We start from the raw sequence: 14499 nt of genomic DNA on the forward strand, positions 1-14499 counted from the left end.
GCGGAGTACAAGACAAAAATATTATTAAGAATTTGTCTGGGTGGACAGAAGTGGGAGCTTTGTATTGTGACCATTATGTCTGCATAGTACAGTATATCAAACTCTTTTATTTCAGAAGAGCAAGACAAATACTGTTTTCCATGATATGACCCCTTTAAGTCATCGTATTTCATAAAATAAAAAATAAAAATTCTAGACCACTAGTCTAGAATAATGAAATCCAGCTAACAGCTCAATATTTGGATGCTCATTTATCTTCTCTCCACTGTTCAGGTAGAGCACATGAATAATAATTTAAAAGACGACCCTTTATTCTAGGGTGACGAATGCGGTAAGATCGGTGCAGTAGAGACGGAGCTGTAAAGCAGAGCTTCTTATTTGAATCAAGGGCAGAGATGCAGTTATCTGGAATGAAAAATGCAAAGGCCAGCACATTTGCAAACAAAAAGCCTCATCTTCATTCACTGCCATTTGGCTTTTGTTCCACATGTCATCTACTCACAAAAACTCTACACGACGCTAAAAGTGAACAAAGAAGAATAATGAAGCCGGTATCTACAATGTTATCAGCTCAATTGTAGGCAGTTGTCAGTGAGGGTTTAGAGAATAAATCTTTTAATGTTTTTTTTTTTAAACCTCATGCAGAAGATTGAACTTTAAAGGAATAATTCACACTATTGAAACGTCATTACTCACGTCATGTCTTTTCAAACCCTGATGACAAAGTACAGATCATTTTGTCCTGCAACTGCAAATTTCAAATATAATTTAACAGTTATGGATATTTTTGTGTTATAACAGCTTAGTTTGATGTAACATTTGGTGCAACATGTCTTATATTTAAATATTTACTTATTTCTTTTTGGGTATAGACATCGTCAAAATGATCCCTGTTCACACAGTTCTGTGAAACAACTAAAACACTGTATTTTGCATGCCAGGCCAGTAGTTGGCGATGTCACTGCACACTTGCACACAGACGCATTCTTATTTATTTATTTATTTAGTCATTTAGCAGACGCTTTTATCCAAAGCGACTTACAAATGAGGACAACAGAAGCAATCAATTGTAGTATTAAAACAACTAAAAACAGATCCAAAGCTAAAACTTTATAAATACTATAAGAGTATAATAATGATTCTAATATATCACTAAGCCAAACACCAAAAAAACAACTACATACAGTATCTCACAGAAGTGAGTACACCCCTCACATTTCTGCAAACACCCTACCATATCTCTTCATGTGACAACACCGAAGAAATGACACCCCGCCACAATGCAAAGCAGTGAGTGCACAGCCCGTACAACAGTGCAAATTTGTAACCCCTCAAAACAACTCAACACACAGCCGCCAATGCCCAAATCACTGGCCACAAAAGCGAGTACACCCCCAAGTGAAAATGTCCAAACCGGGCCCAATTAGCCATTTTCTCTCCCTGGTGTCATGTGACTCATTAGTGTTACAAGGTCTCAGGTGTGAATGGGGAGCAGGTGTGTTAAATTTGGTGTTATCGCTCTCACTCTCTCATACTGGTCACTGGAAGTTCAACATGGCACCTCATGGCAAAGAACTCTCTGAGGATCTGAAAAAAAGAATTGTTGCTCTACATAAAGATGGCGTAGGCTATAAGAAGATTGCCAAGACCCTGAAACTGAGCTGCAGCACGGTGGCCAAGACCATACAGCGGTTTAACAGGACAGGTTCCACTCAGAACAGGCCTCGCCATGGTCGACCAAAGAAGTTGAGTGCACGTGCTCAGCGTCATATCCAGAGGTTGTGTTTGGGAAATAGACGTATGAGTGCTGCCAGCATTGCTGCAGAGGTTGAAGGGGTGGGGGGGTCAGCCTGTCAGTGCTCAGACCATACGCCGCACACTGCATCAAATTGGTCTGCATGGCTGTCGTCCCAGAAGGAAGCCTCTTCTAAAGATGATGCACAAGAAAGCCCACAGACAGTTTGCTGAAGACAAGCAGACTAAGGACATGGATTACTGGAACCATGTCCTGTGGTCTGATGAGACCAAGATTAACTTATTTGGTTCAGATGGTGTCAAGTGTGTGTGGCGGCAACCAGGTGAGGTGTACAAAGACAAGTGTGTCTTGCCTACAGTCAAGCATGGTGGTGGGAGTGTCATGGTCTGGGGCTGCATGAGTGCTGCCGGCACTGGGGAGCTACAGTTCATTGAGGGAACCATGAATGCCAACATGTACTGTGACATACTGAAGCAGAGCATGATCCCCTCCCTTCGGAGACTGGGCCGCAGGGCAGTATTCCAACATGATAACGACCCCAAACACACCTCCAAGACGACCACTGCCTTGCTAAAGAAGCTGAGGGTAAAGGTGATGGATTGGCCAAGCATGGGCATCCTCAAACGGAAGGTGGAGGAGCGCAAGGTCTCTAACATCCACCAGCTCCGTGATGTCGTCATGGAGGAGTGGAAGAGGACTCCAGTGGCAACCTGTGAAGCTCTGGTGAACTCCATGCCCAAGAGGGTTAAGGCAGGAAAATAATGCTGGAAAATAATGGTGGGCGCACAAAATATTGACACTTTGGGCCCAATTTGGACATTTTCACCCAGGGGTGCACTCACCTCCGTGGCCAGCGGCCCAGACATCAATGGCTGTGTGCCGAGCCACCCCGAGGGGACAGCAAATCCACACTGCCACACAAGCTGCACACCCACCACTCCACACCGCAGCAAAGTGTCACCCCCCCAGTGTCGCCACATGAAACGATACAATAAAATATCGACAAAAATGTGAGGGGTGTACTCACCTCTGCGAGATACTGCATATGTGTATGTACAACCATACACACATACACATATATATATATATATATACATACACATTTATAAATTCAATATATATATTATTTCATTTCCATTTAGTTTGTTGAAGTATTAAAATAACTCAAATTAAATAAAAGACCTATACAGACATAATAAATTCAGACATAATTTAACAAAAATTTAAATAAATAACAAATACAAATAATACAAATCAAACGACAGTAGTTTATCAGCAATCCTAAAAAATAACACTGCCAAACACATGCTAAAAAACAACTTACTTACACATAGTAAGAAATGGTTATAAAAACTGAAATAGAAGTGAAACAAGTAGTAGGAAAGAGGAGAAATAAAAAGCGATACTTATCCTTTGCCGATGTCTCTGCCCGGTGGAGTCGCACGGTAGAGTCGATGGTCTTTACACTCTTCGGTAAAGAAGAGTATTTCTTTACACTGTTTTCTGCTGGCGCTTGAACACACTTTCCTTATTTTTTCCACAACAAATGGCCAAGCAAGCGCAGACACTGACAAGATACGCGATACAGAACGAGACCAAACGCGATATCAGCACGTCTCCACACAGCATTCTTCAAGTACTCGAGCAAAGCTCGTTCTTTTTATAATCGCTGGAGCAGTCAATTCAAGATCAGCATGATCTATCACTGATTTGATTTCTGCATTTTCAACAAAACTCCTATAATCAATTACACAGTTTACACTGCTCAACGCGTCTCTTAATTACATCATGTTTTCACTGTGTTAGCGATGATGCAAATATTTGTGAGATTTCAGAAATTGCGATGCGATGAGATCATTGCATTGTGTGCTCTGTGGATGTGACTACAGTGCTGGGCTACAACCTTTGATGCAACAGAAGTAGTTCTAAATATAAAGCTATAATCTACACTGTTCACACTTAGTAAATTTTGGTGGCTATAATAGTAAAAACGCAGTGAATGTTTTTGGAAAAGTTGCACATGTAATGCTTATTTCATATGCAAATATACATTTACATTGAAGTCTCACAGCAGACATGCCCCTTCCAATAGAGCGTTCAAATCAGAGGGCTAAATTCAAGGTAGAAAGCTGTCTTTCAATTTCTATCTAAAGTATGACTAGATAGATAGATAGATAGATAGATAGATAGATAGATAGAGCAAATGAAGAATGTTTGGAAAACATTTCTTGTTTACTTGGAAGCCATGTCAAATAATCATGAAAACAGAACAGCTTGTTTAATTAGTCTGTGAGGCATTTAATTTCCACTGACTGGCAGAAGGTGTTTTCACAGACTTTAATCATGACACACCATGAATCGAATGATTGTTGATTCTTGTGCACAGCAGACATTTGGTGTCAACCATCATGACACAAAGTGTAAGGTGGCTCCAATGTGCATCACATCGCACATTTTCTATCAGTGTTTTATTCATATCTGCCTAAGAATGCAAATGTTCTGGAACTGTAAGTGGATCCAGTTATTATGAATATCACTTGGTTCCAGTATTTTATAAATTGATGTAGTTCTGGTTAAGAGCTGGTTAATACCCCTAATGGTCCCAGTTATCAAAAGTTTGAAATTATCTTTGAAATGAACCATTATTGGCGTGTTATTGAGTGTTGTGCAAAGAACAAGAATTTAAACTGTCAGTGCAGCATAATACTGGCTCTTTATTATTGAATGAAAACTTTAGACTTGCTACTTTTCCACTTATTTTGGATTTCTTCTGTTTTCTTATAGAATTGAAATACAAGATAGATAGATAGAGCAAATGAAGAATGTTTGGAAAACATTTCTTGTTTACTTGGAAGCCATGTCAAATAATCATGAAAACAGAACAGCTTGTGTTTAATTTGTCTGTGAGGCATTTAATTTCCACTGTGGTGCAGAAGGTGATTTCACAGACTTTAATCATGACACACCATGAATCGAATGATTGTTGATTCTTGTGCACAGCAGACATTTGGTGTCAACCATCATGACACAAAGTGTAAGGTGGCTCCAATGTGCATCACATCGCACATTTTCTATCAGTGTTTTATTCATATCTGCCTAAGAATGCAAATGTTCTGGAACTGTAAGTGGATCCAGTTATTATGAATATCACTTGGTTCCAGTATTTTATAAATTGATGTAGTTCTGGTTAAGAGCTGGTTAATACCCCTAATGGTCCCAGTTATCAAAAGTTTGAAATTATCTTTGAAATGAACCATTATTGGCGTGTTATTGAGTGTTGTGCAAAGAACAAGAATTTAAACTGTCAGTGCAGCATAATACTGGCTCTTTATTATTGAATGAAAACTTTAGACTTGCTACTTTTTCACTTATTTTGGATTTCTTCTGTTTTCTTATAGAATTGAAATACAAACCACTGCACTGCTGCCTTCATTTGAAGGCTGCCATCTATAATTATGACTAGATAGATAGATAGATAGATAGATAGATAGATAGATAGAGCAAATGAAGAATGTTTGGAAAACATTTCTTGTTTACTTGGAAGCCATGTCAAATAATCATGAAAACAGAACAGCTTGTTTAATTAGTCTGTGAGGCATTTAATTTCCACTGTGGTGCAGAAGGTGTTTTCACAGACTTTAATCATGACACACCATGAATCGAATGATTGTTGATTCTTGTGCACAGCAGACATTTGGTGTCAACCATCATGACACAAAGTGTAAGGTGGCTCCAATGTGCATCACATCGCACATTTTCTATCAGTGTTTTATTCATATCTGCCTAAGAATGCAAATGTTCTGGAACTGTAAGTGGATCCAGTTATTATGAATATCACTTGGTTCCAGTATTTTATAAATTGATGTAGTTCTGGTTAAGAGCTGGTTAATACCCCTAATGGTCCCAGTTATCAAAAGTTTGAAATTATCTTTGAAATGAACCATTATTGGCGTGTTATTGAGTGTTGTGCAAAGAACAAGAATTTAAACTGTCAGTGCAGCATAATACTGGCTCTTTATTATTGAATGAAAACTTTAGACTTGCTACTTTTCCACTTATTTTGGATTTCTTCTGTTTTCTTATAGAATTGAAATACAAACCACTGCACTGCTGCCTTCATTTGAAGGCTGCCATCTATAATAGCAGGCCATTTATAATCATGATTTGGTCTAAAAAACATACAGTGGACATGTAAAAATATTGATATAATGTTTTATTGTAACTAATTGGGCTAGTCATTCAAATTAGTCATTTGTAAAATTAATTTTTTTAATTAATTTTTTTAGATTATTAAAAAGTAGTTGTTTACATTTGTCGATAGGAATAAGACATATAAAACATATCTATAAAATGGTAAAAATGTATTGTAACTAAATAAATATATTTATGATATAAAGCATCCATAAATATTTTAGTTGTAAATCCATAATACTGCTTTCCTTGTAGATGCTGTCTGTATATTCTGTATATTGAAGTTTCAGCATCTACTCAGACATACACAAAAGCATGTTTTGTACCTGTAAATGTTGCATACAAATACCTACATATAAACAATGTGACCAGAATAGCAGATCTGTATTACACGGCTATGGATGTTAATGATGTTAGTACATCATTGCAGTCATTGAAGGTAAGTGATGGCAAATAACGTGGGTTCTAGAAGCTGAGAGATTTGGCCACCGCACACTGATAGTAACCGGTTCCAGCCAGCGAGCGTCTGTGAGGGAGAAATGCAGACTGAAGCAAATATCATCAGAGTGGGTTTGTTGCGTAAATGTACGCAAGGATATCTGAGCTTTGCGTTATTTGTTTGACGCTTGCAGGAAGTGGATGTTAAAGTGTAGCTCTCTAATCCATGTGTGTAAATTCGAGTCTTAAACAAACACGTTTGTCACCAGCTGCATTAAGAGAGAGAAGAGGAGGACGGAGATAATGAGTGAATTCCTCATATCTGTACTTGCTTTAGAAAAGAAATATCTTAGCTCAGTGTGTAGCCTCAAGGATTACTAAAATGCACACACTTAACTAGCATGCTAAAAATATATCCATACACTTATATCGTTTTCATTTTAAAGTTAATCCTACTCCTTAAGTAATGTTTTACATTTTATTTTAGAATTGTATTCAATTCAAATGTAGTAAAGCAAGTAGAATGAATGAATGAAGCCAATTCAACAAATGTGAATTAAAAAGAAAAATGAACGAATAAAAGTGTTACTTTTATACTGAACTAACGGTATTTTCTATTGCCTAATCTAACCCTCTTATAAATCTTTTTGTGTTTTTACTATTTTATTTACTATATGTTTATTATGCTGTTTTTCTCCGTGGCCCAGTTGACCGCTCTCCACAATGTGGGTAATGTCAGGTTTTACTATTATTGTAAGGACAGTTGGTCAAAACCTGACCCACACGCATACACGTTCCTCCACATGGTTGAGGAAATGTGGCTTTCAGCAAGCGGTCATGTGGGAAATTGTCAAAGCTCCAGAGCAGAATGTAAAGACAGAGAGAGAGACAGAGATGTGCATGGCAGGGTTATAGTAACAGACCTTGTATTAGGACTTTTTCTCATAACTACACACTCTCTCACTAATATCTGCCCTCAGTCAATCTCTCTCCACCAGCAGTGTTGAAAAAGAAATGTCTTACATGCCAATAAAAGAGAAGCTCAGTGTGTATAGCCTCAAGGATTGCTAAAATACACACACTTAAGTAGCATGCTAAATATATCTCTATACACGAATTTTGTTTTCATTTTAAAGCAAGCAAATAAATAAAGAATAGACCACTCCATTGATTGTTTTACACATGTAATGGGACATAATTTAGTCTTTTTATAAGGCTTTTCCTTGGGGACCCAACAGTGTGGATCCCTGGAACTATTTAAGGTTTGACTCTTTTTGTGAGTGCTAGCAAATCCTCACATTTGAATTTGTGTTATGGTAGAGGACTTTCCATTGACCTTTATTGTTATTATACTGAGTTAATTATATTTTCTATCCCCTAATCTTATCATCTAATTGTATTTACTTTGTTTATTATGCTGTGTTCCTCGTGCCCCGTTGACTGCTCTCCACAATGTAGGTAATGTCAGGTTTTACTATTATTGTAAGGACAGTTGGTCAAAACCTGACCCACACGCATACACGTTCCTCCACATGGTTGAGGAAATGTGGCTTTCAGCAAGCGGTCATGTGGGAAATTGTCAAAGCTCCAGAGCAGAATGTAAAGACAGAGAGAGAGACAGAGATGTGCATGGCAGGGTTATAGTAACAGACCTTGTATTAGGACTTTTTCCTCATAACTACACACTCTCTCTCACTAATATCTGCCCTCAGTCAATCTCTCTCCACCAGCAGTGCTGAAAGTATCCAAAGCCTCTGGGCAGTCCTCTTCTGCCCTCTACTGTTCACAGCCCAAACAGCCAGTGTGATTATTTTTTAAAGCAGGACGACATTTTAAATCACAGTCCTAGTGTAGTCTTAGGGTACATTCCATGTGACTGGTTTGACTGTCACATGTTTGTGTTTGTAAAATTGTTATTTGAATGCTTTAGAGAAGCATTTAGGAAGAGCAGTCAACCTCTGGATGGATGGATGTAATACAGGTGACTTTACAGTAGATCTCCCTTTGGCTCTGTAAAGCTCTGGATGTGTCACATGACCTGGATTGCATGTAGATTACATTGCCAGCCATTAATCAGTTCCATTTTTTTAAACAAAGCTTTTTTATTGATTGATTGGTTTTGTTAATATTTTGAATTTGATTTTATTTTTATATTTTCACATTGATTCAGTATAAAATGTTGTAGTAATTTTGTTGCTTTTTGAAATTTTTATTATTTTTTTAATGTCTATATAGTTTTAATTGTTTGTATTTGTATATTTATTTATTTTCATTTTATAATTTTTATTTATTTCAAAGTGTTTTTAATATGTACACTTTTATCATTTATATTGTTTTATTTTTGCATATCCTATGATTGTTTGTGTATTTTAGTCTTTTATGTATGTTTTTTTCAAATATAATATTGTATATAATATTGTTAAAATATAACATTGTGTGCTACTCAAAAATGAACTTAATAATATATTAATATTATGTAGTATAATATTATGTTTTTTACATTAAATTTAAATAATTTTATATTGAAATTTTTATTTACATCTGTTTTGGTTATGTATTTTGATACTCATCTCTTGTTGGAATTGTCCGTTGTTGTGGAGGAGACAGTCTTTGTGTAACCTGTTAACACAGATTGTGCTCTATACTGTGGAACTGGTAGGCAGTGAGCGTTGTAGCTCTCATACTTATCCCCCACCCATCGTCATTGGCAATTTAGCAGGTAATTATGTAAAGTGCTGCTGACTTCCATTTCCAGCAAGCCCCTGAAAACGCACATCTCCTCATTAGCATTTAAAATGAGCTTTGGAGCTGTTGATATCTCCTCAAAACACATCCAGCTGTGCTTTGCAATATTTGTGTGTGCGTGTTTGAGTAGCACACGTACACCAGTCGCACACACTTCAATATGGTGTGGAAGACATAGCATCCTGGAAATAGTGTCTGCTCAGTTTGCTTTGAGAAAGGCTGTTTAAGATCAGAACGAGAGAGCTAGTAGTTCAAGACAGGGGGCTAATATGCTCTTCATTAATGCTTAAGAGCTCCCTCGACACTCAGCAGGTGTGTAACAGCGTCAGCAGGGATGCTAGTTTTCTAATATGTGATGAATTGATCATTATATTTGTGAATTAATGCATGCTAATAGAGTTGCTTGAACACAACCCTGTTGTTCTCAGAGTGCTTCAACATGAACAAAGTCAATATCACTATTTGCAAAGGATACTGATTGTTCTTTAACTGTCATTTTGGAGATCAAATAAATATTCTTGGTTACAATTTAATACATAATATAATTGAATGCAACTTGTTTTTCATATTAATCATCTGTTTATGTTATATATAACCTGAAATATTTCTGTAACAGCTCATAACAACAAACATAATGAACACTTTTAGCCTAAAGTAACAATGTTTTAATATTGACAATGTCATATTCCTGTCCTTGTTGCTCCGCCAGCCTGACTGGTGATGTTTAAGGTGTCCTATCACATATTACATGATGGCTGTACATGTGTGTAATGCACAATATTTTCCACACAATGATTCATGCATTAAATGCAGACTCCTCTATCATTACACAAAGGCAGTCAGCTCCTCTTTCAGCCAAAGGCACATTCTTCTTTCTTCTTCACTAAAACTCGAGGCAGGTATTTCATGGCTGGTTGCCTTTTTTAATCCATTTTCCCAGAATCCCCTCTCAGCTCTGTGCTGTAGCATTTTGGTCTGTTATGGGGCTGAAAATGAGAGACTTTGTTAGAAATGTTCCTTGTGTGTGACAGAGGAGCACCTCTGTAGTCAGATGAGGAACTTGCTGTGATAGATGGAGCAGATGGCACTAACTAAATAAATAAATTAGAAAAAGATTACAGGTGACAGTGTTGCATTAAGATATATGTAGATTGTTATAAGAAGAATTAAGAAGGGCATTTAAAACTATGCAATGCATTTATTCTACTACAGCACTAGTAAAGGAAGATTTGAGGACTTTGGTCTGTGCATGTGTTTAGGAGTGCATGTTTGAAGGGATTTATATGCTACAAGGTGTAAAAATAAGAATTATTTTTACTCATGTCACATTAAAAGAACATATGTGAGAGGTTTTTTTTAAATCATGGTGTGTTTTATTCATCAAAAATAATTTATTCAGCCCTTTAATAATTTATTTTAAAGGGGTCATATGTTTTAGTCTTTTTTCTATTATTTAATGTCCTAATTTCATTTTCATGACAATTTCCACCCACTTTTGATCTGTAAATTGTATTCTGTCTGTACTCTGTATTCTGGCCCATTTTCATTACAAACACAACTAAATATGTATATTTTGTAATATGTGTGTTGCTTGTTCTTAAAATGCATAATAGCCATTAAACACAATTTCTGATGTGACTAAATAGCATGAAACACATTCATAAGCCTGTTTTCTTATCAAAACCTTTCACATCCAGTTGGCGTGGACAACACATCATTGGAGTTTTTGAATATCAATATTTTGAGCTCAGTGTGAAGGGCTTCATAGAAACTAGTTGTTTTGTTTAAATCAGTGAACACAGTTGAATTGACTTAGTGTGAACAGGTTCAGTGAAAGTACTCTTCTCAAGGTCTGGGTTTAATATTTTTGATGCATTTTGTGTGTCTGTTTTCTCCACAGAGGCATCTGTCCTAAGCTATGATGGCAGTATGTATATGAAGGTGGTGATGCCGACAGTAATACATACAGAGGCAGAGGATGTGTCTCTGCGGTTTATGTCCCAGCGTGCGTTTGGCCTGTTGATGGCTGCCACATCACGTGAGTCCGCAGACACACTGCGACTAGAGCTGGACAGCGGCCGTGTCAAACTGACCGTCAATTTAGGTATCGTATACTGACTTATTTCTCTCTCTGTCCCTATCTCTCTTCCTTGGTCGTCGGTTCCTCGGTTATTTCTTATATTTGCAAGTTACTGGATGTTATCATCTCTCTAACACTACAACTAAATTGTTATTGTTTTGTTGATCTGCATGGATTGCTCCTGTTTGTTTTTCGTTCTCTTGCTTTGTCTGCGGGTGATGTGGAAAGACAAACTCTCTCATCATTGTCCCACATAACCTCTGACCTCATGAACGAAGCAACACATCTGCACCAGTCATTCTCATACATGCTCATCGATTTACTTACATTGAAGCAACATATTTAAAAATAGTAATTTTTACAATTTTATTAAATGAAAACAGCATTTAGGGCTGGGTGATATAGCTAAATATGATCTATCTTTAACATCCATCTATCTATCTATCTATCTATCTATCTATCTGTCTATCTATCTGTCTATCTATCTGTCTGTCTGTCTGTCTGTCTTAGTTTCTTTCTTGTGTATATTGTAAATAATAATCAAGTTGCATTTAATGTGACTTCACCAGTTGCAAAACAAACAAACAAACAAATCAAAACAAGAAACAGTTTTACACCAGTCTAGCACTACATGGTAATAAACAACATTTACCTATATTCAGTGGGGTTCAGACATCAGAGAAATGCTTCTATTTTGCATTTTCTTTTCAACTTAACAATTAACTGAACAATAAATAAATAAATTATTGACAATTAATTTAATGGCTTAGCTCTATCAGCATTTTTGCTATTGAGGTCTATATAACAGAAGATACTGTAATATAATATCATACAACAAAGAGTGGATGCAAACTGGCATACTGGCACAAACACAAACTGCATATATATTATAATTATTATTTACTTATTTATTTTTATTAAATATATCACCCAGCCCAAAATTATATGCTATGGACAGGACTGCCTCTTTGTGATAATATTTCTGTATCTGTTTATGCTCTGTTCTTATGGTAAGATGGGTTTAACAATCAGGTATGCATCTTCTGTATAACATTTTTTTTCACGTTATCAGGAAAATATGTACCCATTCCCATCCCTCGCTCTTAACGGCATTTATCATGCCTTGTTCAAAGATGGTACTCACCCCTTCAAAGGCCTTTAGCCTGCGGCCCTGTAAACAAACAGCTCGAGACCAGAGCATCCAGCACACCTGCAGCTGGTGGCCAAAGCATCACCCACAAAACACACACAGTCATTTTTACTACCATCCACCCATATACACACCATGTCACAAGAAAGAGCCAGATGATCAACATCTTAAATATGCTGCAACATCAAAATTATAGTGATTTCAGTAAATTCAATAATAACTTCAATTTACTACATTTTTTTAATTAGTTGCAGTTTCAATGGTAAAATCTGTCATTTTCTATTCATGCACTTATCATAAATAACAATCAGAACATTTCAGTATTCATTGCACCTAGTGTCTTAATTGATATGACTGTCTGTTTTTTTTTTTTATGAAGTACATGCTACAAGTCTGTGTGGTGCTGGTGCTTTTTGGACCGAGGCTGTTTGCTCCCACTTTTCTGTTGCGGTTGATGGATGGCACATGATAAAAATGGCCTTATGGATTCCAACCTGGATGACAGTTCCAATTGTCATAACAATCTGCAGTTCTCTGTGAAATTCACACAGTTGGTGGGGTAACCAATAATTTGGATGATTAATCAAAAAAAAAAAAAAAAAAGAGAAAGTATACCAGAGTTGATGAATCCTTTCGGCTTAGAGCAGGCAGCCATTTCATATGGATTACTACTATATAAATTACATACTAAAAATATAAATCTACATCCTAAAAATAATAATAATAATTTAGAAAAAAAAGATATAGCCAGCATATTTTGAATTGTTGTGTAATTAGCCTTAAGAATGATACACTTATAGTCATGTCTGCATGTTGTTATAAGTAAAAAATAATAATTAGCAAAACAAGTTATATCAAACATACTGGCCAGAATGATTAAACGGCTGTTGGAAATGATCCAAAATGGCTGCTGCTCCATGTGCTCATCCCCGGAAGGTGGTGTTTCTGTTGTTGGATGTCTGCAGCTGTATCCTTGAAGGACGCGATTTCATCTGCACTTGTTCTTCCCCATCTAGACTGTGGCAGGATAAACTGTAACACCAGTAAGTTTTTACTCAGTTTGTTCTATATACTCTTTTCTTACCCTGTTGGATTTATTGATTTATTTTTGTGTTATTTTGAGATGAAACACAGATATTAGCTAATCCCACAGATGGTCAAAGTTTTAGCATTTTTATTAAACAGTGTTGTTAACCTATACTGTCAGTTAAACATTTGGACTCATTCTACTCATTATTAATGATACTTTTCAATAGTTTAGATAAGGGGTTCTCAAACTTTTTTGTAAGCCGAAGCACTCCCATAAAAAAAAAAAAAATGACTTAAGTTACTATTTCAATAGTTTAACAACACAGTTCATGGTTCTCTAATGTTGCTTAATGGTCACATGACAAATAAAACAGCTAAAATGTTAAATATTATTTAATAAGTGTTTTATTTTGCTTGTTTTTATTTTAAAGGGATAGTTCACTCAAAAATGTGACCCTGGACCACAAAACCAGTCTTAAGTCGCTTGGGTATATTTTTAGCAATAGCCAAAAAAACATTGTATGGGTCAAAATTATCAATTTTTCTTTTATGCCAAAAATCATTAGGATATTAAAGGGTTAGTTCACCAAAAAATGAAAATTAGACTGTGTTTTACTTACCCTCGAAGCATCCTAGGTGTATATGACTTTCTTCTTTCAGACGAATCCAGTCGGAGTTATATTAAAAAATTGTCCTGGCTATTCCAAGCTCTATCATTGCAGTCAGTGGGTGTTGCAGTTGAACAGTCCACAAGTCGTCAAATAAAGGCCGCGCATTCATAATAAAACGTGCCGCAGACGGCTCCGGGGGATGAATAAAGGCCCCCTGTAGCGAATCCATGTGTTTTTTAAAGAAAAATATCCATATTTTAAACGTAATAAATACTTTTCTCTCACTTCCGCTGACTGTCATACACTGAAGCATTTTCGGCGGATGACGCAGCACATATGCGCAGCGCGAGCGCCTCTGAGGTATGCTAGTCTCGCGAGTTTGTTTATAGGAGCAAAGGAAGCAAAGTTTCCTTACTTTAGCAAAGGTAAACCAGTCTCCTCTTGGTTTATATCGAAATCCTCCGACATTTTTCTTTGCAAATCTTCGGTTTGTACTTCT

General features: G+C 36.5%; 1 protein-coding gene across 9 annotated transcripts in view; it reads left to right on the plus strand.

The window, feature by feature from the left end:
* Window positions 1-14499, plus strand: part of nrxn3b (neurexin 3b) — a 313614-nt gene that overhangs the window by 135880 nt on the left and 163235 nt on the right. For all 9 annotated transcript variants that reach the window (XM_016562578.1, XM_016562579.1, XM_016562584.1 and 6 more), the window contains 2 exons: window positions 11031-11234; window positions 13377-13403. In XM_016562578.1, the coding sequence (XP_016418064.1) occupies window positions 11031-11234; window positions 13377-13403 (231 nt within the window). The remainder of the gene's footprint in view (window positions 1-11030; window positions 11235-13376; window positions 13404-14499) is intronic.

This window comes from Sinocyclocheilus rhinocerous, unplaced genomic scaffold (assembly GCF_001515625.1).
Source record: "Sinocyclocheilus rhinocerous isolate Xijiao unplaced genomic scaffold, SAMN03320098_v1.1 scaffold769, whole genome shotgun sequence".
Lineage (NCBI taxonomy): Eukaryota > Metazoa > Chordata > Actinopteri > Cypriniformes > Cyprinidae > Sinocyclocheilus > Sinocyclocheilus rhinocerous.